Source organism: Colias eurytheme, chromosome 20 (genome assembly GCF_061535395.1).
Source record: "Colias eurytheme isolate Ceu_HAF_F1 chromosome 20, ilColEury1 Martin Lab GWU primary, whole genome shotgun sequence".
Classification (NCBI taxonomy): Eukaryota; Metazoa; Arthropoda; class Insecta; order Lepidoptera; family Pieridae; genus Colias; species Colias eurytheme.
The window spans coordinates 2,380,260-2,403,138 of record NC_142999.1 but is presented as its reverse complement, the minus strand read 5'-3'; the positions used below and the strand labels follow the sequence as shown (position 1 = coordinate 2,403,138).

The 22,879-nt window shown below is 33.7% G+C and overlaps 3 protein-coding genes across 3 annotated transcripts; 2 read left to right on the top strand and 1 right to left on the bottom strand.

Moving 5' to 3' along the window:
- The first annotated feature begins 560 nt into the window (after positions 1 to 560).
- LOC149899520 (UDP-glucosyltransferase 2-like) lies at positions 561 to 6,751 on the top strand. Its single transcript, XM_090113949.1, has 9 exons — positions 561 to 624; positions 2,197 to 2,352; positions 3,071 to 3,158; positions 3,571 to 3,763; positions 4,197 to 4,394; positions 4,709 to 4,928; positions 5,338 to 5,557; positions 5,727 to 5,946; positions 6,472 to 6,751. The coding sequence occupies exons 2-9, from the start codon at positions 2,200 to 2,202 to the stop codon at positions 6,749 to 6,751; spliced, it is 1,572 nt and encodes a 523-aa protein (XP_089970075.1). The 5' UTR covers positions 561 to 624; positions 2,197 to 2,199.
- Positions 6,752 to 10,720: 3,969 nt separating this feature from the next.
- Positions 10,721 to 15,010, bottom strand: LOC149899519 (UDP-glycosyltransferase UGT5-like). Its single transcript, XM_090113943.1, has 9 exons — positions 14,920 to 15,010; positions 14,150 to 14,305; positions 13,795 to 13,882; positions 13,275 to 13,467; positions 12,573 to 12,770; positions 12,243 to 12,462; positions 11,740 to 11,959; positions 11,202 to 11,421; positions 10,721 to 11,000 (listed from the first exon to the last, which is right to left on the bottom strand). Exons 2-9 carry the CDS (start codon positions 14,300 to 14,302, stop codon positions 10,721 to 10,723), a joined length of 1,572 nt encoding a protein of 523 aa, XP_089970069.1. The 5' UTR covers positions 14,303 to 14,305; positions 14,920 to 15,010.
- A 2,709-nt stretch (positions 15,011 to 17,719) lies between these two features.
- Positions 17,720 to 22,655, top strand: LOC149899518 (UDP-glucosyltransferase 2-like). The gene is made up of 8 exons (XM_090113637.1): positions 17,720 to 17,866; positions 18,433 to 18,517; positions 18,725 to 18,917; positions 20,466 to 20,663; positions 20,936 to 21,155; positions 21,759 to 21,978; positions 22,088 to 22,307; positions 22,388 to 22,655. The coding sequence occupies exons 1-8, from the start codon at positions 17,720 to 17,722 to the stop codon at positions 22,653 to 22,655; spliced, it is 1,551 nt and encodes a 516-aa protein (XP_089969763.1).
- Positions 22,656 to 22,879: the final 224 nt, after the last annotated feature.

Below are 22,879 nucleotides of genomic sequence, written 5' to 3'. Positions count from 1 at the left end.
GCAAATTTCTAAGAGCTAGCGCGCAAGAGCAACTTTTGTCTCCGCAAAAAACCGTATCAAAATCCGTTGTGTACTTTTAAAGATTTAAGCATACATAGGGACGTAGGGACAGAAAAAGCGACTTTGTTTTTTAATATGTAGTGATAACCCCATGAAAGTAAAGTATAATGACTAACTGCCCCCCTAGACAAGTGGCTTTCTATTAGCGTAAAGTTCAATAGAATAGATTTTAAATGTATGAGATTGACGTTTGATTACGACGACGACGACGATTGATTACGTCAATCTCATACATTCATAATCTATTCTATTGAACTTTACGCTAATAGAAAGCCACTTGTCTAGGGGGGCTGATATTTGATAGATATGCATTCATCTATTGCTTTGATAACAAATGTATCTAACCGACTTCATTAAGATGCTATTATCCATAATCCAGCATAGGCGTTCAAATGTGAAGTTACCATTGCTAGGGACGGACGTTTGCTTTGGTAAAATTAGGACATGTTTATAATTAAATTTATAATTATAAATAATTGAGTACTTTGTGATAAGTGATACAGATATGTAATTTATTATTGGTGTAGTAATTTTTGAATAGTTTGTTGTTTAGTTGATATAAAGGTAATTGATTTTTGTTATCTTTGTGTATGGTTAAACTGTGGTTAGGAGATAGGAAAGGTCTAAATTAGATAAAAATTAGTTCTGGTAAAATCTGCGAAAGTGTTAATTGATATAAGGAAATATTTTTAATTTTTTGGCTTATTACGAATGTAAATGACTAGTCATTGATGAGTTGATATTTATTTATGAATCAGTTTTAGTACGTCGGTAGTAATATTTTTTCCTAGCTACGCTTCGCAGTTTTCCCGTGATTTTACCCGCATGGATCCGCTCCTGTTGGTCTTAGCATAATGATACACAGCCTTCCTCGATAACTAGGCTATCTAACATCGTAAGATTTTTTCAAATCGGACCAGTAGTTCCCGAGATTAGTAGTACTAGTGTACACACGTAAGAAGTGAAACTTCTTTATGACCTTATTTTTCAAAAAATAATTTACTATATGCAACTTTACAGAAATAAATCAAATCACGCGTGGTAGGGATAAAGGGAAAATGTCACGCCTAACGAAAAAATGTCACCCTAAATTTTTTCCAACCCCGATAAAGAAGTTTCACTTCAATTATTTAACGATTCATAAAAAAAATAAGGAAATAACGATTTTTTTTCTAAACTTTATTTAAACATGAATTTAAAAATTATTGACCGTTTATATGCTATTTAGAATTTTTTAATTATAATAGTCGATTATTTATCATTATTGCGTCTGTGATATTCGTATTTATTTATTAACGATAATAAAACTTGAGAAATAGCCATATATCAGCAAACAATGTGACGGAGTTGTATAATGCATTACTAAACACTTATTATTAAGGGCATGAAATAAACATATCGCATAAGAATCCATATTTTAGATCTTGAAGATCGTATCTACGAATATGTATCTCTATATCTAAAGGTATATATATAAAGTTCTCATAACATATAACTCACAATGTTACCATACTCCTCCGTAACGGCTGGAACGATTCTCGTGAAATTTTTTGTCTATTGGGTAGAGAGCCTAAATCTATTTTTCACCCCTAAGTGATAAGAAGGGCAGAACAACATTTGCCGGGGCAGCTAGCAATAAGTAAACTGGGTCAACTACGCTTTCGATAAATAGAGATATTTTTTAGAAATTGAATAATCTATATATATGTATATGTATATAAAAATGAAACCCGTTTCGCGTTGTCACGGCATCACGCGTGAACGGGTGGACCGATTTCGATAATTCTTTTTTTATTATATTCCTTGAAGTACGAGGATGGTTCTTATGTAGAGAAAACGTAAATATGTACCACGGGCGAGGCCGGGGCGGACCGCTAGTAATTTATAAAATTGTAGGATAATAAAAATAATTACCCATAATTTATATATAAATTTTTATCAATTTATCTTCAAAATGACCGGTGTTCTAATATTCAAAAGCTTAATAACATTAATTTTTCAGTTAGTTAAGAATCCATAACATTAAAATAGTCGCCAGATATTACATATTTGAATTTTTAGAAATTATTAGTCTTTAGTACAGTTTGAGTGACCTGACTCAGTAGAAATGAATATGATTTGGTTTTTCTTTTACAGAAAATGGCGTCACATTTATTGACCGTGTTTTGCGTTTTACTTACGGTATGCTATTGTGAGCCGTATAACATTTTGGTGATCAGTCCCCTGGCTGGTAGAAGCCACGCTATTCTTGGAGATGGCATCGTCAGACACCTCACTAATGCGGGACACAAGGTAAACAAACAAAACGTTATAAAAATACGTTAGAAATAGAGCCGTTATTTGGGAACGTCGGTTAAATAGTCATTTGTTACGAAGCCACACTACAAATCTACAATACAAATAAAAGATAGTCTATGCCACACAGGAATTTTCGAAGTAAAGTTTGCAACTGATGTAAGATTATCGTAAGTCTTGCTTTAAAACAACTACGGAGTTTCTTGTCGGTTCTCCTTCGTAGATACTGCTTTCCGAATCGGTGGTAAATGTTAAAAATTAATGACGATTCAAAAGTGCTTCTAGAAGAAGTCTTATTGAATAAATAAATGTTTGAGTTTTGAGTTGGAGTTTGAAAGGTCCTTGTTAGTGGCATATAAGTGCCACAATTTCAGCCAATATTGTATTTAAACATGCAGAATATTACTTATATTTTCTCAAGTTTTATTGTAGTTTCTTAACCAACTTGTTATTTATAAAATACTAGCTTTCCACACGCGGCATCGCCCGCGCAGTCAAAGAAAAACCCGCATAGTTCCCGTTCCCGTGGGATTTCCGAAATAAATCCTATGTCCCGGGGTAAAAAGTAGCCTATGTCCTTTCTCGGGTATCAAAATATCTCTATACAAAATTTCATGCAAATTGGTTCAGTAGTTAAGGCGTGATTGAGTAACAGACAGACAGACAGAGTTACTTTCGCATTTATAATATTAAGTATGGATTATATTTATTTTAGGTGACATACATAACATCTTTCCCTGATAATATGTCGCATAAGAATCTCACAATCGTTCACGCTAGTGAAAATAAAGGAGTTATCAAAGGTAAGTATGTGTTTATTTTTTTTTTGTTTCTAAAATATTTATTTGTTGCTAGATAAACATTATCATATACATGTTTTTTAAAATACAGTATCGTAAAAAATAAAAATAATAGTATAAATGATATCTCTTATATATAAAAATGAATCGCAAAATGTGTTGGTAAGCGGTATAACTCGAAAACGGCTGAACCGATTACGATAATTTTTTTTTATTATATTCCTTGAAATACGAGGATGGTTCTTATGTAGAGAAAACGTAACCATGTACTACGGGCGAAGCCGGGGCGGACCGCTAGTTCCTAATAGTTTGAATCTGTTTGAATAATACAAGTTTTGCTAATTTGAAACTAGATGGCGCTGGTTGAAGTATGTACAAATTAACTTATATTATACATTATTTATTATAATTCCAGAACAACTGATCAGTATACCATCTATAATGGACAAGGACTTCAATTTGCAAGACATAGGCTTTCTGTTCTTCATGTTCATGGAAAACGCAAGAAAAGCGGTGTCTATTCCAGCGGTACAAGAGCTATTTAAGGATAAGAATAAAAAATTTGATGCTATAATCGCTGAATGGATGTTCTCAGAACTGTATGCTGGGTAAGAATTACAAGCAGACCGCCCCGGCTTCACCTGTGGTACATGTACACGTTTTCTCTCCATAAGACCCATCCTCGTACTTTAATATTATAAAAAAAATTATCGGAATCGGTGCAGCTGTGCAAGTGTGATGCCGTGACCAAGTGAAATAGGGACTCATTTTTACATATATAGAGATTTATGAAATTTGCAAAATGTATGTTAAGATCTGGTAAATATCTCTCCTTATTCACTTTATTATTCGAGATGGCTAGATATAGCAAACATACAACAGCAAGGGAAATCGTGGAATACAACTAGTTTCTTTATAATCAAATCATTCAAGCAGTATTTTGAAATTGTTCATTCCACCTACGTCACTTTACCTATTTAACGTCTACCATTTACAAATAATTTGAATCTGATATTTGAACTCATAAACTTCTATTCACAGTATACCAGCTATCTACGACTGCCCACTGATTTGGTTCTCAACTGTGGATCCTCATTGGATGGTGCTCAAGTTAATAGATGAGGCTCCCAACCCGGCGTATAGCTCTGATTGCTTATCTGCTGATATCCCTCCATTTTCCTTCTGGCGGCGAGCACAGGAATTATACAATCAGCTTTACGGACTATATCTCCAAAATTGGTAAATAATAAATCCTAGCAATTTTAAACCGTTTTCAAAAAAAATACCCAATTCAACGGTATTTTGATGTGTACAACATCAATAAATGATTTTGTTTGTTAATCACGCTTCTCTTTTGGTGCTATTTTTTCATTCAAAGTTTTTAAGTTATCCAGAATAATGCGGTCTTAAGTCCGTCTTATTTCATTTGTATCATAACGGTCTTTATAATACAATTGTTTTATAAAATAAATCCCGTAAAAACCAACTAGAATCGCAAACATGGTGCATAACCAAAAGCTAAATATTATTCAATGTTAATTTTGGTTTCTCAGGTTCGTAAATGGTATGGAACAGCAATACTACAAACAATACTTAATACCCCATATTAGAGATAAGAGTAAACCTGTGCCATCGTTGAATACTTTGAAATACAACGCGTCTTTGATGTTGGGAAACTCGCACTCCTCCATGGGAGGAGCTTTGAAATTACCACAAAATTACAAGGAAATTGGTGGTTACCACATTGATACGAATGTGAAACCACTGCCAGAGGTAAAACTTTACTTTTTAAAAGCTAAACCTTCCTCGTTTTCATTTGACTATAAAATCTTTTTGGACTATCAACAATTCGTAAAACTTTAACGCCTAACAAAATATATTGTTTAGTCAGATCCTCGTCATTTTTTTTTTGCTTACGTACGTCATTTTTTCTTCTCCTGTAAGAGCTATTACGCACTGTCGACCAGTCGCTGGCGACTCAGTCGCCGGCGACTGTGACTTACTATAGTTTAAATAGGGGCTTGCGCACTTAGTCGTCAGTCGTCCAGGAGTAAGTCCAGTCGCCGGCGACTGAGTCGCCGGCGACTGGTCGACAGTGCGTAATAGCTCTAAGAGTTAATAGTTAAATGCCAATCTAATGGCGATGGCGATTCTCACTGAGTAAATTGTTAATACCTTTCAGAATCTCAAGAAAATCATGGACGATGCAAAACACGGAGTAATTTACTTCAGTATGGGATCCAATTTGAGGAGTGAAAACTTTCCAAAGGAGTTGAAAGAGGGACTTGTAAAAATGTTAGGAGAATTGAAACAGACAGTTATTTGGAAATTTGGAGAAGATTTACCAAAGCGTCCTAAGAACGTCCATATTGTGCAGTGGGCACCGCAGCCAAGCATTTTAGGTTTGTATTTATTTTCGAAGTTTTAGTACCTACCAATGTATTTAAAATGAAAAGTGCTATTAAACAGCAGCTAATTGGATTGTCAGGTCTTGGAGTGATGGAAATTTGATTTACTTTGCCACCAACCTATCTTCGAAATACTCCTTTAAAATTTACTTTTAAATTGCAGCTCATCTTAACTGCGTGTTATTCATAACTCACGGTGGTCTGCTATCAACCACAGAAGCAATCCACTTTGGTGTTCCCATCGTCGGTATCCCAGTGTTTGCTGACCAGTTCACTAATATCGAACGCGCTGTGAACAAGGGATTCGCGAAGAAAGTAACGCTCTCCTATACTATGGCTACAGAGCTTAAGGAACAGGTTGAGAGCATTTTGAGCGATCCAAAGTGAGTAATTTTTATCCTCCTTACTAAAACTTATGTTAGACGGTGATGAGACATCGTAAATAAGACTTAGTTTCTTGAAAATTTATACCGATGGAAAAATAGAATAACTTTTATATTGTTTTTAATATTTATAATTAATGTAATTCATTACGTAACTAATTGTTACGTAAGTCCCCTGCCTTAAAATGGAAATCTTCATTAATCATGTTAAAATCATGTAAATAATATTATATTGTTAATTGTTCTTTGGTCCCGCAGGACAGGCTTCGCCTAGTGCGGGAACCAATGAATCTCATAATTATATTAATATCAAATTGTTAAATTAATTAATATTGTGAAATACACCATATTCTAATAATCCTGTCTTGGAATTATTTATTATTTATTTATTTATTTTTAAATGTTTAAAATTTTACAAATTTTAGTACCCACTATACTAGTGCACTTCTGTCGGCAGTCCCTATTTATGACTATTAACTATAATAGTTGACTTTAAAGAATCAAAATTATCGATATAACTTTCAGATATGCAGCAAAGGCAAAGGAATTGTCGCTTATATACCACGATCGTCTAGTATCGCCTGGCGATGAGCTGGTACACTGGGTGGAACACGTTGTTAGGACAAAAGGTGCGCCACATCTACGCTCTCCTGCGCTTATGGTGCCCTGGTACCAGAAATTATATCTCGACCTTCTTGCTGTTGTGTTTGCAGTTATTTTATCAGTGATGTGTTTATTACGGAAACTTTATAGAAGGATATTAAAAAAATCTAACAAAAATATAGGTAGTAAGAAACGAAATTAAATTACTGTATATTAATTTTTTTCTGTTTTTATTTATTCCAATCTTCCACTCCAATCTGACTCCTGACTCGCTAAAATTAGAAAAATGAGTACCTAACTACAATATTTTTATACTCATAAATACATCGATAACTTATAATTCGTCGTATTTATATAAGTCGTATTTATTTATAAAATTTTATTAAAATTATAACTGTTGTCTGTTCATCAGGTATTTTTTAAGCATTACATGATAATAAAGATGCTGATGAAGTTGAAGATAATGATAAAGTTTTAAAATTTACTATCATTTGCTTGTAATGTATGTGTAGAGGTATTTTTCTTTGGATATCGGTCATTTCTGGAGCTAAATCGTTTAACTTGGTTATAATGAAGCTCTATGAAACGTTTTAGAATAGAGTGTTACTAGCATTAGCTACTATTAAGTATTCTGCGGTGTTACATAAGCTGAAACCTGTATTAATTTGTATTAAGCTGTTTAGATCAGCTAAGAAACAAATTACAATGGCTATATTCATGAGTAGCTGTGCCCCGCGGTTTCACCCGCATTGCTGTTGGTCTTCGGGTAATGATATTTAACCTTCATCGATAAATGGGCTATTTAATACCGAAAGAATTTTTCAAATATGACCAGTTGTTCCTGAGATTAGCGGGTTCAAACAAACAAACTCTTCAGCTTAAAATATTAAGTATAGATATTTGCTAAGTTTTTGTGACGCCCTTATGTATGTTGTGAGATTTCAGTGTAGTTCGCGCGAATGTATTCTCGGGCTGAAAGCTAATTACGATGTATACGACCGCGACTGATGGCAGCTAACGTCTATAAATAGATATTTACTCAAAATACAGCTTTAATTTATTATACTTATGAATCATCATAATACATAATCTTTAACACCATAGCATTGAAATTTGGAAAGCAGTGTGTTTTCAGAAATATATATTGGTGTAAATAGACTTACTTAAAATACATATGTATAGTGCAATTTTCCTGTTTATTTTTATGTTATTGAGTTCTGACAAATTTATCAGAGATATATTAGCTGCTATATTAATCGGCTATATTAATCTAGGTTTTAAGAGGGCATGGACCAATCAAATGAAAAATTAGCATTAACATATTATAGTATACTAGCGGTCCGCCCCGGCTTCGCCCGTGGTACATGTTTACGTTTTCTCTACATAAGAACCATCCTCGTACTTCAAGGAATATAATAAAAAAAGAATTATCGAAATCGGTTCAGCCGTTCTCCAGTTATGCGCTTACCAACACATTTTGCGATTCATTTTTATATATAAGATTATATCATATATATTATATTATATTATATATTATATCATATTTCTATTTGAAACTAGCGGTCCGCCCCGGCTTCGCCCGTGGTACATATTTACGTTTTCTCTACATAAAAACCATCCTCGTACTTCAAGTAATATAATAAAAAAAGAATTATCGAAATCGGTTCAGCCGTTCTCGAGTTATGCGCTTACCAACACATTTTGCGATTCATTTTTATATATAAGACTAGCGGTCCGCCCCGGCTTCGCCCGTGGTACATATTTACGTTTTCTCTACATAAAAACCATCCTCGTACTTCAAGGAATATAATAAAAAAAGAATTATCGAAATCGGTTCAGCCGTTCTCGAGTTATGCGCTTACCAACACATTTTGCGATTCATTTTTATATATAAGAAGGAGAAAGAAGATAAGAAAGATGAATGTTGAATGTATGACGTGTTCGACGCATTGTTCGACGTTATTTATTTTGAAATGATGTTTTCACATTTGTCTTGTAAATTAAAATATTACCTATGTAATAAATGTAAAACTTAACGTTCATCGTTAGTTTAAACTAGATAAAGTATTTTTTTGAAGTGTTGAATAAAACTAAGTATTGTTTTATTTTTATTGTCGCGAACTGCGGCTTAACACGTTCACTGCGAGTCACCCACAATCGGCCTGGTGCTGTGCCAAATCACTGTGCGCGCGGAAAAAACAGGTCTTTCTCGCTTGTGCGGAACAGGTTTTCTGGGCATTTTTACGAGCATGATAGAGACAAATATAGTTTTCGAATTGTGACAAGAAACGTAGTAATATAGGCAGTTTACTTACGCGACAGGTCGTTTTCGACCTCCGCCGCACAGGACTTTAAAAATGTTACCTCAGTGCGGGAGCGGGCCTGTTTCGGTGGGTGACCGGTAGCGACCTGTTGCCGCACTGTGCAGATGCGTACGCGTTGAGCCGCCAGTAGTGTTGTGCAGTCAAAAGAAGGACGCGCGCTCATCGACTTCAAAATGGCGCATCGTAAAAAAAAATAACGCTAGAAAATGTAAGTAATAGTGATACTGAAGACGATTACGAAGAGACTAAACGAATTAAATACAGGAAAATATTTCAAAAGCAAGAACCAAAGCCATCCACCAGCAAAATCACAATTTTAGAAAATAAAATAATCCGCCCAGCAAATTATAAACGCCAAAGTATTCTCGGCGACGACATAAGTGACGAAGAAATTTTTCCTAAAAGAAAAAAATATGACTACCCTGACTATGACTGAAATATGACTACCATTCTAGAAATGATATTTACATCAGTCCGAGTGGAACAAAACTTCGTCATGTTATGTCAGGACCATGATAACTCGGTTACGAATAATATCGTGGTAAGAACACATTAAATAGTTAAAGTTAATTATATAAAAATAATAGTATTAAATTTTGTTTTTAATTACCTACTATGTTTGGCTTAGTGCTTATAAGATTTAAATATAATTAATGACTCGATATTTTATTTTCTTTCACTATCCCATCACTATAAAAATTACACTTTGGTGCGGGATCAGGCCTTGTCGGCCTGACAATTTCGATTGCTAATTTCTCAATTTCTGTTTAGAGAATCCAGGGGCGGGATCAATGTATTGACAAGTGATTCATCAAGATTTCAAAACTGTAAAAAAATCATAGATACTTTATGGGTTGGCTAAGATAATAGAGCTTTAATACTTCTCAGAGCTGTCGTGTCGAAAGGGCCTGCCACGCACATTAAGAAAGTCAAGTGGGTGCTTTTTTGGACTGCCACCGCACCAGCTGAAAGTCATTGTTATTTTTTACGCAGTGAACGTGTTATACCTACATAAAAACTTTAATTGTTTCTAAAAGTACTAACATCAAGCTTTAAATTGAGCTATATTTCCCAGAACTCCTTCCTACTTAAAAAAGAGATTTATATTTATGGGCTCGTCTCATGAATGTAATTTGCGCTCCTCTAACAATCTTACGCTTTGTTATGCCTGCTCACATCTCCAAATTTTATGATTCATCTTTTACCGTGCAAGCCGTAATATTGTGGAACTCCCTACCAACCGCAATAAAGCAAGCGCAAACTTTGAATAGTTTTAAAGCTGCAATTAAAAAATATTATCTGTCCTCATAGTCATTCTGTATCTGTTCTGTTTTACCAATTTCTCTACTTGAAATTTTTATATATCCTCTTCTGCACGTTTTCTTTCTTTCTTATGTTATATGTAATTTTATAACTTACTCATATCTATTTATTTGTATATTTCATCTTGACACAATAAGTTTGATTGCGATACCAAGTGCCATAGTAACTTGGGCAATCAATCTCCTTTGTGATTTTAACATTAAAACACCAATCTGTGCAGTTAAGATGTCGATTTAAGAATCTAAATTGCTTCTCGTCATCAAAATTATAGTCTTTTAAACTAAAGTGGCTTCTAGAGTAAAGAATCTGATAGCTTATTTATTAAATCACGAGTGAATGACTCACTCATACTTGCGTGTTAACCATGACGGTGCAAAATGAAGAAGCACATATTTTTTGGAAAAACCAGCTTGCTGAAAAAACTAAAATAATAAATATACACCCCGAATGCTTGATAAATACCAAAAATAACATGTAATAAATAACTAGCTATGTAATTGGAATAAATAAAACCACCCATTAATTTAATTATTTTTCTTATTACCTATATTTTTGCTAGATTTTTTGAATAAACGTCTATACAGTTTCCGTAATAAATATGCAATACTTAAAAGAACTACTAAGATAACAGCAAGTAAGTCGAGATATAATTTCTGGTACCAGGGCACCACAAGCGCGGGAGAGCGTAGATGCGGCGCGCCATTTGTCTTAATCACATGTTCCACCCAGTGTACCAGCTCATCGCCAGGGGATACTGGACGATCATGGTATATTTGTGACAATTCCTTTGCCTTTGCCGCATATCTGAAAGTTAAATCGTAGGTTTGGGATTTCATTACTGGCCTAAAAGACATAAAACTTAACATACGCGATACAACCTTATCTACCTGTTACGTTCTTATGGCTAACTGACGTAACTTTTGTATAAACGAAATAACAAATGAAAGTCTAACTATGTCTTACAACCGTTTTGTTTTAAAGAATATAAAAATATACTTTACTCACTTGGGATCACTCAAAATAGCCTCAACTTGTTTTTTAAGCTCCTCAGTCATAGTATAGGAGAGCGTTACTTTCTTCGCGAATCCCTTTTTCACAGCGCGTTCGATATTAGTGAACTGGTCAGCAAACACTGGGATGCCGACGATGGGAACACCAAAGTGGATTGCTTCAGTGGTTGATAGCAGACCACCGTGAGTGATGAATAACACGCAGTTAGGATGAGCTGTAATTTAAAAAAAAATATTAATAAAACTTACCAAATGCTTTATTCAGTCTATCTCTAATGTACTCTGAAACAATAACTGTTAATTGCAACTAGGTTTTTATGAATTAACTTCAATACGAAAATATTGAACTATTCTTCACCTGCAGATGACATAATTTCAATTATCGCTTTATCGAGTGAAGCTAGCCCTAACCGCTTTCATTTAACAGATTATACCGCTTCCTTACTTTTGAACTAAATACTTTAGACATATTATTTCTGAAGTCTTTCATATTTCCCTACATAGAGCTAAAAAATAATTTAATCTTTCCAAACCTAAAATGCTTGGCTGCGGTGCCCATTGCACAATATGGACATTCTTCGGACGATTTGGTAAATCTTCTCCAAATTTCCAAATAACAGTCTGTTTGAACCCTCCTAACATTTTTACAAGTCCCTCTTTCAACTCTTTTGGAAAGTTTTCACTCCGCAAATTAGATCCCATACTGAAGTAAATTACTCCGTGCTTTGCATTGTCCATGATGTTCTTGAGATTCTGGAAAAAAAATTAAGATTGGCATTAGACAATGAAGATTTTTAATATCTTTCACACTCTAAACATTTGTGTATCCATAGAATAGGCTTATACATAGAACGTTATTAATTGTACTTGAATAATTTGTTTGTTATATTGTTGTATAAGCTGTTTGGAAACTAATAAAATAAAATAAAATAAAATAAAAAATTAAAAAAAATATCATATTTCACAAATAAATAGGACAAAGAACTTTATTAAACAAAACACATGAAAAGTTTAACTGTTGCAGTATAAATATTACCTCTGGCAAAGGTTTAACATTCGTATCAATATGGTAACCACCAACTGGCTTGTAATTCTGTGGTAATTTCATAGACCCTCCCATAGAGGGGTGAGAATTACCCAACATCAAAGACGCGTTGTATCTCAAAGTTTCCAACGATGGCACAGGTTTACTCTTATCTCTGATATGGGGTACTATATATTCCTCGTAATATTGCTGTTCTATGTCATATGTGGCCCTGAAAACCAATACAGAATGGTTACCTTCGTAGGCCACTTATCTCATTTTCAATAAATGTGCTAGATTTCATTACAATTAAAAAAGTGCGTGTTGTTGATTTTTACTTACCAATATTTAAGATATTGTATAAAAAGCATGGAAAATAGCTCCTTTGCTCGTTGCAAGAAGGAAAATGGAGGAATATCAGAAGATAAGCAGTCCGGGACATACGCTGGATTGGGAATTTCATCTATTAACTTGAGCACCATCCAATGCGGATCCACAGTTGAGAACCAGATCATTGGACAATCGTAGATTGCTTGTATACTGTGAATAATATTAAAACTTCAATCAGAAATTGTATACATCCATACTAATATTATAAATGCGAAAGTAACTCTGTCTGTCTGTCTGTTACTCAATCACGCCTAAACTACTGAACCAATTTGCATGAAATTTGGTATGGAGATATTTTGATACCCGAGAAAGGACATAGGCTACATTTTATTGTGAAATATGTACCACGGGCAAAGCCGGGGCGGACCTCTAGTAATACATATGTCGTATAGATAGTATGAAATGGGACGAATTGAGCCAGTCGAAATAGAGCAGATCAAAATACACCTAGTAGTATGCAAATGGCAAAGTAGCGCTTCCTAGTCTCAAATATTCTACATCTTGAAGGCAAAATGAGTATATACAAAAAGCAGACTTGATTAAGTTGACCAATGAAAATATGGTTCGATTTGACTCTGACCGATAACAGGTTATAAACATTATCTAGTATTCACTGTATACATAGTGTACATGAAAAAATAACGACAGTCTTACCCAGCATAAAGTTCCGAGAACATCCATTCAGCGACTATAGCATCAAATTTTTGGTTCTTATCCTTAAATAGCTCTTGGACGGCTGGAACAGATACCGTTTTATTTCCAATTTCTACGAACGCCATGAAAAGAAGGCTCGGATCTTGCAAACTGATCTCCTTGTCCATTAAAGATTTTATATTGGTCATTTGCTCTGAAAAACGAATAAATAAATAAAATCATATCAATAAGTTCGTAGATATTTCAACGCCATCTAGTTCCAAACTAAGCAATGCTTGTTCTATACTGAGTAACAAAATATTTTAACCATCGTAATATATTTTATTAAATGTATCCCTATTCTAATAATAATAATTTGCCTTTCGAACTTCCAACTTTGTGTTGCAATTTTACGAGTCTTATTATGCATTACTAATATTTTATTTTAGGTTAAACTAATATTTTACAGGGTTTCCTGGACCTTACAGGGACCTGTGGCTGTTCCAATCAATGATGATTAAATCAAATAAAAACTAAATACCTGTGAGAACTTCTTGACTTTTATTCGCGTGTATCTTCGTGAGATTCTTATGAGACGTATTTTCCGGGAAGGCTGTTATGTACGTCACCTAAAAGGAGTAATTTATTAAGTAAAACGAATTATAATTCTTTATGATTATTATATTATTATTTTTTATAATTATTTATAAACGACCAAATTTTGAGAAAACGAGACTCAAAGAACTACATTTCTAAATTCATCACTTAATAATAAAAAGGATATATTATCTATTTATTTATACCTACTGGATATATTTTTCTACTATATAACCGACATGTGATGAATATTTTACCGATATTCCAATTTAAGTGTATGTTTATTTATTTTTATTTACCTTATGTCCGGCATTAGTGAGGTGTCTGACGATACCATCTCCAAGAATACCGTGGCTTCTACCAGCCAGAGGACTGATCACCAAAATGTTATATGGCTCACAAAAGCACATCATGAGCAACACGCAAAACACGCTCAATAAACGTGACGCCATTTTCTAAAAAAAACAAATAATTTATTACACACTCACTACCACTGAGTGAGGTCACTCAATTCTTTCTTTCAATCACTTTATTCCACCAATGCTTAATTTAAAAAAAAACTATGATTCATAAAACAAATTAATACGAATAAAACAAATACGAATCAATAATTTTAATAATATTATGTTAAGAAACACAGATTTTAATGTTACTCTTATGTATAACATTAATAAATATGTTTGTTAGTATTTTGCGATCATCACAATGAATAAGCGATTTATAATAAGCACAACTTACAACTATAATGATTTTATAACGACTAATAATTTAAAGAAGAAACTGCTTCATAAATTGACATCATTATTTACACTTATAGCGTACTAGCTTTCCGCCCGCAGCTTCGCCCGCATTTTCAAAGAAAAACCCGTTCCCGTAGGATTTCCGGGATAAAACCTATCCTATGTCCTTTCTCGGGTATCAAAATATCTCTATACCAAATTTCATGCAAATTGGTTCAGTAGTTAAGGCGTGACTGAGTAACAGACAGACAGACAGAGTTACTTTCGCATTTATAATATTATTACTTATTAGTATGGATTTTAAATAACAAAATTTTAATTCTACTTACTCCTCAAAATCCAGAAAGATACGTAACTAAAGTATGTTATATTTAAATTTATTTTTTAATATTACAACGTAAAATGTGTACTTGCTTTTAATACATCGGCGTGATAAATAACCGGAATATAATAAATTCAATGATAAATATTACATCAAAAACTCAATAGTCATCAAATCATTGATATATTTGATAGATACAGGTATTTATTTATCAGTTTTTTCATTATTATCTTTTTATTGGTAGATGTAATATTTTAAAAGGAATTGTCGTCTGTTCAGTGTCATGTTTTTCGAGTATCACATAAAAACTACAAAATGGGTTTTGAGTAATGTTTTGATTTTATGTGTATTGAATGAACAGTAGAGGGAGTATATTTCACTGAACGTTTTCACAGCTCAATAATCTTCTTATATATAAAATTCTCGTGTCACAATGTTAGTCTGCATACTCCTCCGAAACGGGTGGACCGATTCTCATGAAATTTTCTGTGCATATCGGGTAAGTCTGAGAATCGGCCAACATCTATTTTTCATATGTACCACGGGCGAAGCCGGGGCGGACCGCTAGTAGTAATATAAATAAATAAATGTATAGTGAAATTATGTATTATATAATATATTTAGGTTTCCAGAAAAGTCCGCTATGGGAGATGTATATCTCTAAAGAGAACATACTATATCCATTTTATTACTTTAAAAAAATGGCAATTACAAAGCAGTAATTGGAAAGCTACTGACAGAAATACGGTACTAAGTATTATCATTTTAAATAAATCATAAAATCTATAAACTTATTAGCCGATTTCGAAAAAAAAATTACAGTTAAAAAATTATAATTAAAAACATTATGTAAATTAAACTAATACTCCGCTGGTTTAGTTTTTATGTATATACGTATACATAAAAACTAAACCAGCGGAGTCATCCTTACTTGTTCATTTGAAATTATGGAATAATTTGAAATATGTACACAAAAATATATTTCTTATCCATATAATATGTACGGAGCGATTATCAAATAATTAAGGTACATACGTATTGATAAAAATCTTAAATATTATGTTGGTATATTTTTTTTTTTTGTGTGGTGTCTCTCAATGTTAGCCAGAAGGGCTTCTACATTTTAACGCGGACGCGGGGGTGAACTGAAGGTTCACCCTGGTAGCGACATGCACAAGGGCGTCCCCCCTTGACGGGGATCACGGCTTGAGCTGTCGCTTGAGTGGAGGAGGCCAGAAGGGCCCTAATCGGACGGGAATGTTGGTATATAATATTATTTATTCTGCTAGCCGACTTACGCCCACTTCGATGTACGTTAATAATTACGAAACCACATGACTTATTATTTTAAGCTAGCTGCGCTCCGCGGTTTCACCCGCGTGGTGTCACTCCTGTTGGTCTTAGCGTGATGATATATTATATGACATCACATCGAGGACAAACAGTCCTCGATGGACTCCTAAACCACTTAACCGATTATAATAAGCTTCGCACACCATGTGCAGTTTGATCCAACTTGAGAGATAGGATAGTTTAAACATGTAGGTACCACGGCCGAAGCCGGGGCGGACCGCTAGTTGTATATATAAAATATGAAATTCAATAAAGAAGCGCCACGTACGTATTATATTATTATATTGCATTAAAATGAACGTAATTTTTGTCGTAGTTTTTATTGATAAGTGACAATGCTTTTATTAATCGCTCAATAATTAGTCAATTATGATAAATACTGATTAAATATAAGGTATCAAGTATAGTAATCCATCAATAGTGTAGTGTTATCTTATATTATGTTCTAACTAGCTGTACTCCGCGGTTTTACCCGCAGTGCTCCGCTCCTGTTGGTCTTGAAGCCTATAGCCTTCCTCGATAAATGGGCTATCTAAAACTTGAAATAGGGGATGTTTGAAACCCAAGTGTTAAATGCTATTCGATTATAATTATTAATCTATACATAATTAATCTAATATTATAAAGCTGAGTTTGTTTGAACGCGCTAATCTCGGGAACTAGGTACATGTATTTGACAAATTCTTTCAGTGAGATAGCCCATTCATCGAGGAAAGCTATAGACTATATATATCATCTCGCTATGACCAATAGGAGCGGAACACTATGGGTAAAAAATATAATATAGCGATAAAAAAATCAGTTCCTAGATCCCTACTAATATGCGAAAGTAACACTGTCTGCCTGTTGCGCTTTCTCGCTTAAACCTCTCAACCGATTTTGATGAAATTTGGCACAGACAATCTGTAGACCCTGAGAAAGAATATAGGCTACCTTTTATCAAAACACCACGCGGCCGAAGCCGCAGGTGGAATCTAGTAAATAATATAGTAGCAAATATTTTAACCAACATGTTTTTGGTACAACGTCATTGATTACATTATTACAGTTTTTACAGTTACTATTTTATTTTTTACTGTAAGGAATAATTTAAATAGAGAAAAGAAATCATCTTATAACAATCGATTTTCTGATATGGTGGTGCAATAACAACTGATTTTCAAGATTTTCATAAAACATTTCCAGCAACCCCTGATACACTTCCTAAGTAGCAAATGAGTGGGCTGCAACGATTGACGTGGTTCTTTAAAAAACAATACAAAAAAGAGCAAAAAATTAATAAACCAATAAAACCTTCATCGTTTTTGTCGCGTCGGTTAAATAAACTACATAATTATAATTATAGTATCGCAAATGACGCACACTTTAAATAATTGGCATAAAAAAATTGATACATAATAAAATGCACTTTCTAAACGTATACCTAGTCATTTACATTTCATTGTTTTTAAAACATGGAGTTGTTTAAGTTGCTTAGTTTGGTAGTTCTACTAATTAATTGTAGTGCGTACAAAATTCTGGTGGTCGTTTCCTTGCCTGGGAAGAGTCATGGGATTTTAGGAGAAGGCATTGTTCGGAATTTAATCAATGCTGGTCATGAGGTAAGTATCTGTTTCGTATTATTAAAGTGAAACTTTTATTACATCGTCTCAAACTGTTTGGTCTGTGTAGCGCATGTCGCGTGTATCGCGGCTGCCGAGTAGGTATACCTACTCGGCAGCCGACCGTCACGCGACATGCGCTACACAAGCAGTGTTCGGAAACGTTCGAACAGTTTCACTTTTACCGTGGTTTCATAAAACCACACAACATTTTTTGTATTATTATTTTTTTCTACGATGAGGAGTCGCAATTAAGTTAGTTGCATTCTAAGGCCCGCCCGAAATTGGAAAAAGAAATAATTTTGCCTCGATTTTTTAATCTTTTAAATTGCCTTTATGCTGCAATTTCTCTTGTAAAATTATATGTGACCAAACTCCGTCGAAAAAGTCCAACCAATTTTTGTGAATTACATTCGGTAGGTCGGAGAACTGGTAATTAATTTTATATTCTTAAGTGCTTTAGCTGGATCAATTAGTTAATTGTTGTAGATGTATAAGTAAAGTAATGATACTAATCATCAAAAGTCAATAATTGGTTATTTTAAAATATGTAATTATGCTTGCAGGTCACGTTCATAACGTCATATCCACCAAAACCAATGAAAAACTTGAAAGTTGTAGATGTTAGCGAAAATATTGAGATTTTTAAAGGTAAGCATACCCTTATAATACAGACCCGTCGAGCCTTTCAGTGGTATGGCCATACATTACTGATTTTTTACATTGAGTTACCAAGTACTACGTACTAGAGAGGGAATTTATGTTTTCAGACATTGTTTTCTTTCAGACTTCAGTATTATAATATTTAATTTCAGTAATTTTGGTTTGTAAATATTAAAGTAAAATATAATATTATAGGAGGTTTAATGAGCATCCAAAATATGATGGAAGGAAAGGTAGACCTGCATTCTATAAAACTTATAATGGAAGTTTGTTTGGAAGTGGGAAAAAGGACCCTACAAAACCCTCGAGTTCAAAACCTTCTCAAGGATACTAGCCAAACCTTTGACGTTCTCATATTAGAGTATATTTATCATGACTTAAATGCTGGGTAAGTTAAGGGCCGATTTTTCAATGCTTGGATAAAACGTATCCGTCTTATAAAGTATTACACGATGATATTAAAATGTCACGTAAACTGTCAAATACGGGCAGTTAGAATACGTTGTTAAAATGGTAGTTTTATACATTATTCGACGAATAAGTTTTATCCAAGCATTGAAAAATCAGCCATAAGTTTTTTTATAAAGCGCGTGACACGGTGAAGATACTATAATATTTTATCTTAAGGTACTGTTATATTTTATATTACAGTATCTTAACGCATCCGGTACCAGCGTTCGGACCATCATTTTTCTTTTTGTCATTGCGTACTAAGACTCCTGTAGAACCTGTTACAAATGACCCACAAAATTTCGCGTCATTGAAGACAGCATGTAAGAAAACAAATGTGCCTCTTTCTTCTCTTAATATTTTTCAAAGGTTATATTTATTTTGTAATGGTTCCTCCACCAGTTACGAAGAAATTCGAAAGTAAAATATACGCGTGAAATATTTCCTACATTATTCTCATTGATAACTATGTCCTACTAATATAATATCTGAACCGATTACAATGAAATCTGGTATGTAGGTAGCTGTAGTAGAAGACCCAGAATAAGGCATAGGCTACTTTTTATCCCGGAAATCCCACAGGAGCTGGTTATGGTATGTTATGCTGGTTTCTCTATGAAAACGCGGGCGAAGCCCCGGGCGGAAATGTAGTCATCAATGAAATTACACGTGAATGCATTCAAAATGTGTTTTTATGAGCCCTAGTTATCTGCAAACACCTTGAATTTTCAATATGTATTATTATTTATCATTTGCATAATAATTAATTAAAAATTCAAAGTACGTACTTTGTTTCTATCATATAAATTGAAAAAGTACCTAAGTAACTAGAAGATAAGAAATTATACTTTTTTTAATCATGTATGTAAATTTTATTAATTTATACAAAGTTTCATTTTATCCTCACTGCAGTAAAAACGTAGACGTACCTAATAAATGGAATTCAGTACATTAGTAAGCAGAAAATTCTGACACCCAAATCTGGCTTTTAAATATTGTCAATATTTGTTAATAGACTTGAGTATTTTTGTATGTATTCAACCGACTCCTTTAGACTATAATATTTTTACCCACTTTGAACGGACAGATTAAATTTTTTGTACACTTAGGTCGCCTTTCTTTTTAATTCCGCGTTTCCACCTGCAAGTAGATTTGCAAGCTGCTGTCAGACAGACTGTCGGACATTTCTTGCGCAAGTTTTCTTGCAGATGGACAGGCGGCCTTACAAAATATGACGTTGCTTACAAAGGATAGGTGACAATCCAATGATTCCATAAAATAAAATGTGTATTTATTTTATTTTTTCTTAACAGTATCAATTATTTCATATTAGATTCGTAGCTGAGCTTATTTAATGTCTTCCACATCGAACCTTGTTCTATTCTGTTTTTCCAACTCTTAATATCATTTTTATGCATATTGCGCTTTAGAAACCACGTAGATATCTTCAAAGAAAACTTTTAGATAAGACAGTATTATTTTTCAGATTTTCAGCTGTGTACGACTGTCCTTATATCTGGTTTTCCCCACTAGAACCTCACTGGATGGTGCTCAGGCTGATAGATGAGTTCCCCAACCCGGCCTATGTGTCTGAATCTGCTTCGAATAACGCTCCTCCGTTTAACTTTAAAGAAAGAGTGGAGGAGTTATTTAACCAAATAAATGGAATCTTGTTAAAAAAATAGTAAGTAACATCACCTTCTATAGAATATAAACGTAACTTATTGTTGGTATTGAAGAAAATCAAAGAGACCATGCGTATAGATGGGGAGCTGAGACGGATAACAAGTGTGCATTTACATAAATGGAGACATGGATACAAATCAGCCAAATACTAAGCTTATATTTCTCATTTAAACGATGAAGCACGATTTTCTGCTTTGTTTCTACAGCCTTCCAATATAACAAATTATAGCTCTATTATTATTGTATTTTATTAGAAACTTCTGGTTTCAGCTACATAGACCCTCTAGAAAATGAGTATTACGACACCTATATTGTCCCTCACGTTCAAAGTAGGAACAGACCAGTTCCAAGTCTGACTGAACTAAAATACAATGCCTCATTAATGCTGGGCAATTCACATGCATCTTTGGGAGAAGCAACCAGGTTGCCGCAAAACTACAAGCCCATTGGTGGATACCATATTGAGAAAAATGTGAAACCACTTCCTCAGGTAAGTTTTTCTAGGACAAATATTGTTCGAAGGCAGTCCGCAGACTTTGTTTTAAGTACCTACAGATTCTGAGAGATCTTCGGTGTGATGTGATGAAATTTAAAGAGAATAATTTCCAGCCATATACTGATATATTATGTTTTTCCTATATTTTGAAGTTTTTTTTTATCAATTCTTATATCTAAGGAAATCATTATCATGCAGATACTTATTTAGTGCATTTGTTTACTTAAATTATAAAGTTTGGGAACCGTTTGTAATTAAAGCATGCAATTAATTTGATAGCTGTAGAGAACATTAAAAACGAACTGTTTTTTTTTATTTGTCTACTAGCGGTCCGCCCCGGCTTCGCCCGTGGTACATGTTTACGTTTTCTCTACATAAGAACCATCCTCGTACTTCAAGGAATATAATAAAAAAAGAATTATAGAAATCGGTTCAGCCGTTCTCGAGTTATGCGCTTACCAACACATTTTGCGATTCATTTTTATATATAAGATTACAAATAGTACAGAAACAATAAGCACTACTAAAAATTTTATAACATAATTTCTAGCAATTTTCAAGAAGATAAATTAAAATATGTACAATTGAAAATTTCAGAATCTGAAGAAATTAATGGATAACGCTGAGCATGGTGTGATCTACTTTAGTATGGGATCTAATCTAAGGAGTGACACTTTACCAGAAAAGACGATTAAGAACTTATTGAAAATATTTGGTGAATTAAAGCAAACTGTAATATGGAAATTTGAAAGAGATTTACCGAAGAGACCTAAAAATGTACACATATTAAATTGGACACCACAACAGGGCATTCTTGGTACGTTGTTTTAAATACAAGAAAATGATAATTTACAGCTTCATTACCAAACTAATAAACATGCTTGGAACCTTTATAAAATTTGTAATCGTATTGATAATCTTTTTAGCACATCCAAATTGCCTATTCTTCATCTCTCATGGAGGTCTTTTATCAACTACTGAAGCAGTACACTTTGGAATTCCAATGATAATAATCCCAGGGATGGCGGACCAATACGTCAATGCAGATAGGGCAGTAAGGAAAGGATTCGCCATTAAAGTCGACTTATCATTCAGTATGGACGTTGATTTGAAACGAGCTATCCAAGAAATGTTGAATGAGCCCAAGTGAGTGTCCCAGTTTTATAAGACCTTTCCAAAACAACAATTGAACATGTATGTTAACTTCATTATATATTATCTTTTAGGTACAAAGTTAAAGCCAAAGAAGTATCCTTAATATACCACGATCGTCCCGTCTCTCCTGAAGTAGAATTAGTCCACTGGGTGGAGCATGTGGTGCGGACACAAGGCGCGCCGCTTCTACGCTCTCCCGGACTTATGATGCCCTGGTACCAGAAATGCTACCTCGATTTACTTGCTATCCTACTAGTTTTTACAACAATTGTTTTCTTTTTAAAAACAATATGCCAAGTGGTTTTCCGAAAATCGTCTTATGATAAGAAAAATAAATAATTATTTATAATAAGATAATAAGAAATAGTAATTGTTTTATTTCCGTTTTAAATCTATTTAGGTAACAGAATAGCAAAGATGTCAATCTTTCTGATAAAAAATGTAACTGCCCTACTTTAAATTCCACTTGATGTGGTTTAATTTTATAAATATTTCATGCCTATTAGTAATTATGACAAGACGAATAATATAGTTAATCGGTAAACTACTTTCCGATAGACCTA

Bases quoted from the DNA above. Each gene is read 5' to 3' on its own strand.
- LOC149899520 (XM_090113949.1), top strand. From the start codon at position 2,200: ATGGCGTCACATTTATTGACCGTGTTTTGCGTTTTACTTACGGTATGC. The intron at 3,764-4,196 runs GTAAGAATTACA...TTCTATTCACAG, and splicing joins TTCTCAGAACTGTATGCTGG to TATACCAGCTATCTACGACT. The intron at 4,929-5,337 runs GTAAAACTTTAC...AATACCTTTCAG, and splicing joins ATGTGAAACCACTGCCAGAG to AATCTCAAGAAAATCATGGA.
- LOC149899519 (XM_090113943.1), bottom strand. From the start codon at position 14,302: ATGGCGTCACGTTTATTGAGCGTGTTTTGCGTGTTGCTCATGATGTGC. The intron at 11,960-12,242 runs GTAATATTTATA...TTTTTTTTCCAG, and splicing joins ATGTTAAACCTTTGCCAGAG to AATCTCAAGAACATCATGGA. The intron at 11,001-11,201 runs GTGAGTAAAGTA...TTTAACTTTCAG, and splicing joins GCTATTTTGAGTGATCCCAA to ATATGCGGCAAAGGCAAAGG.
- LOC149899518 (XM_090113637.1), top strand. From the start codon at position 17,720: ATGGAGTTGTTTAAGTTGCTTAGTTTGGTAGTTCTACTAATTAATTGT. The intron at 18,518-18,724 runs GTAAGCATACCC...ATAATATTATAG, and splicing joins AAATATTGAGATTTTTAAAG to GAGGTTTAATGAGCATCCAA. The intron at 18,918-20,465 runs GTAAGTTAAGGG...ATTATTTTTCAG, and splicing joins TATCATGACTTAAATGCTGG to ATTTTCAGCTGTGTACGACT.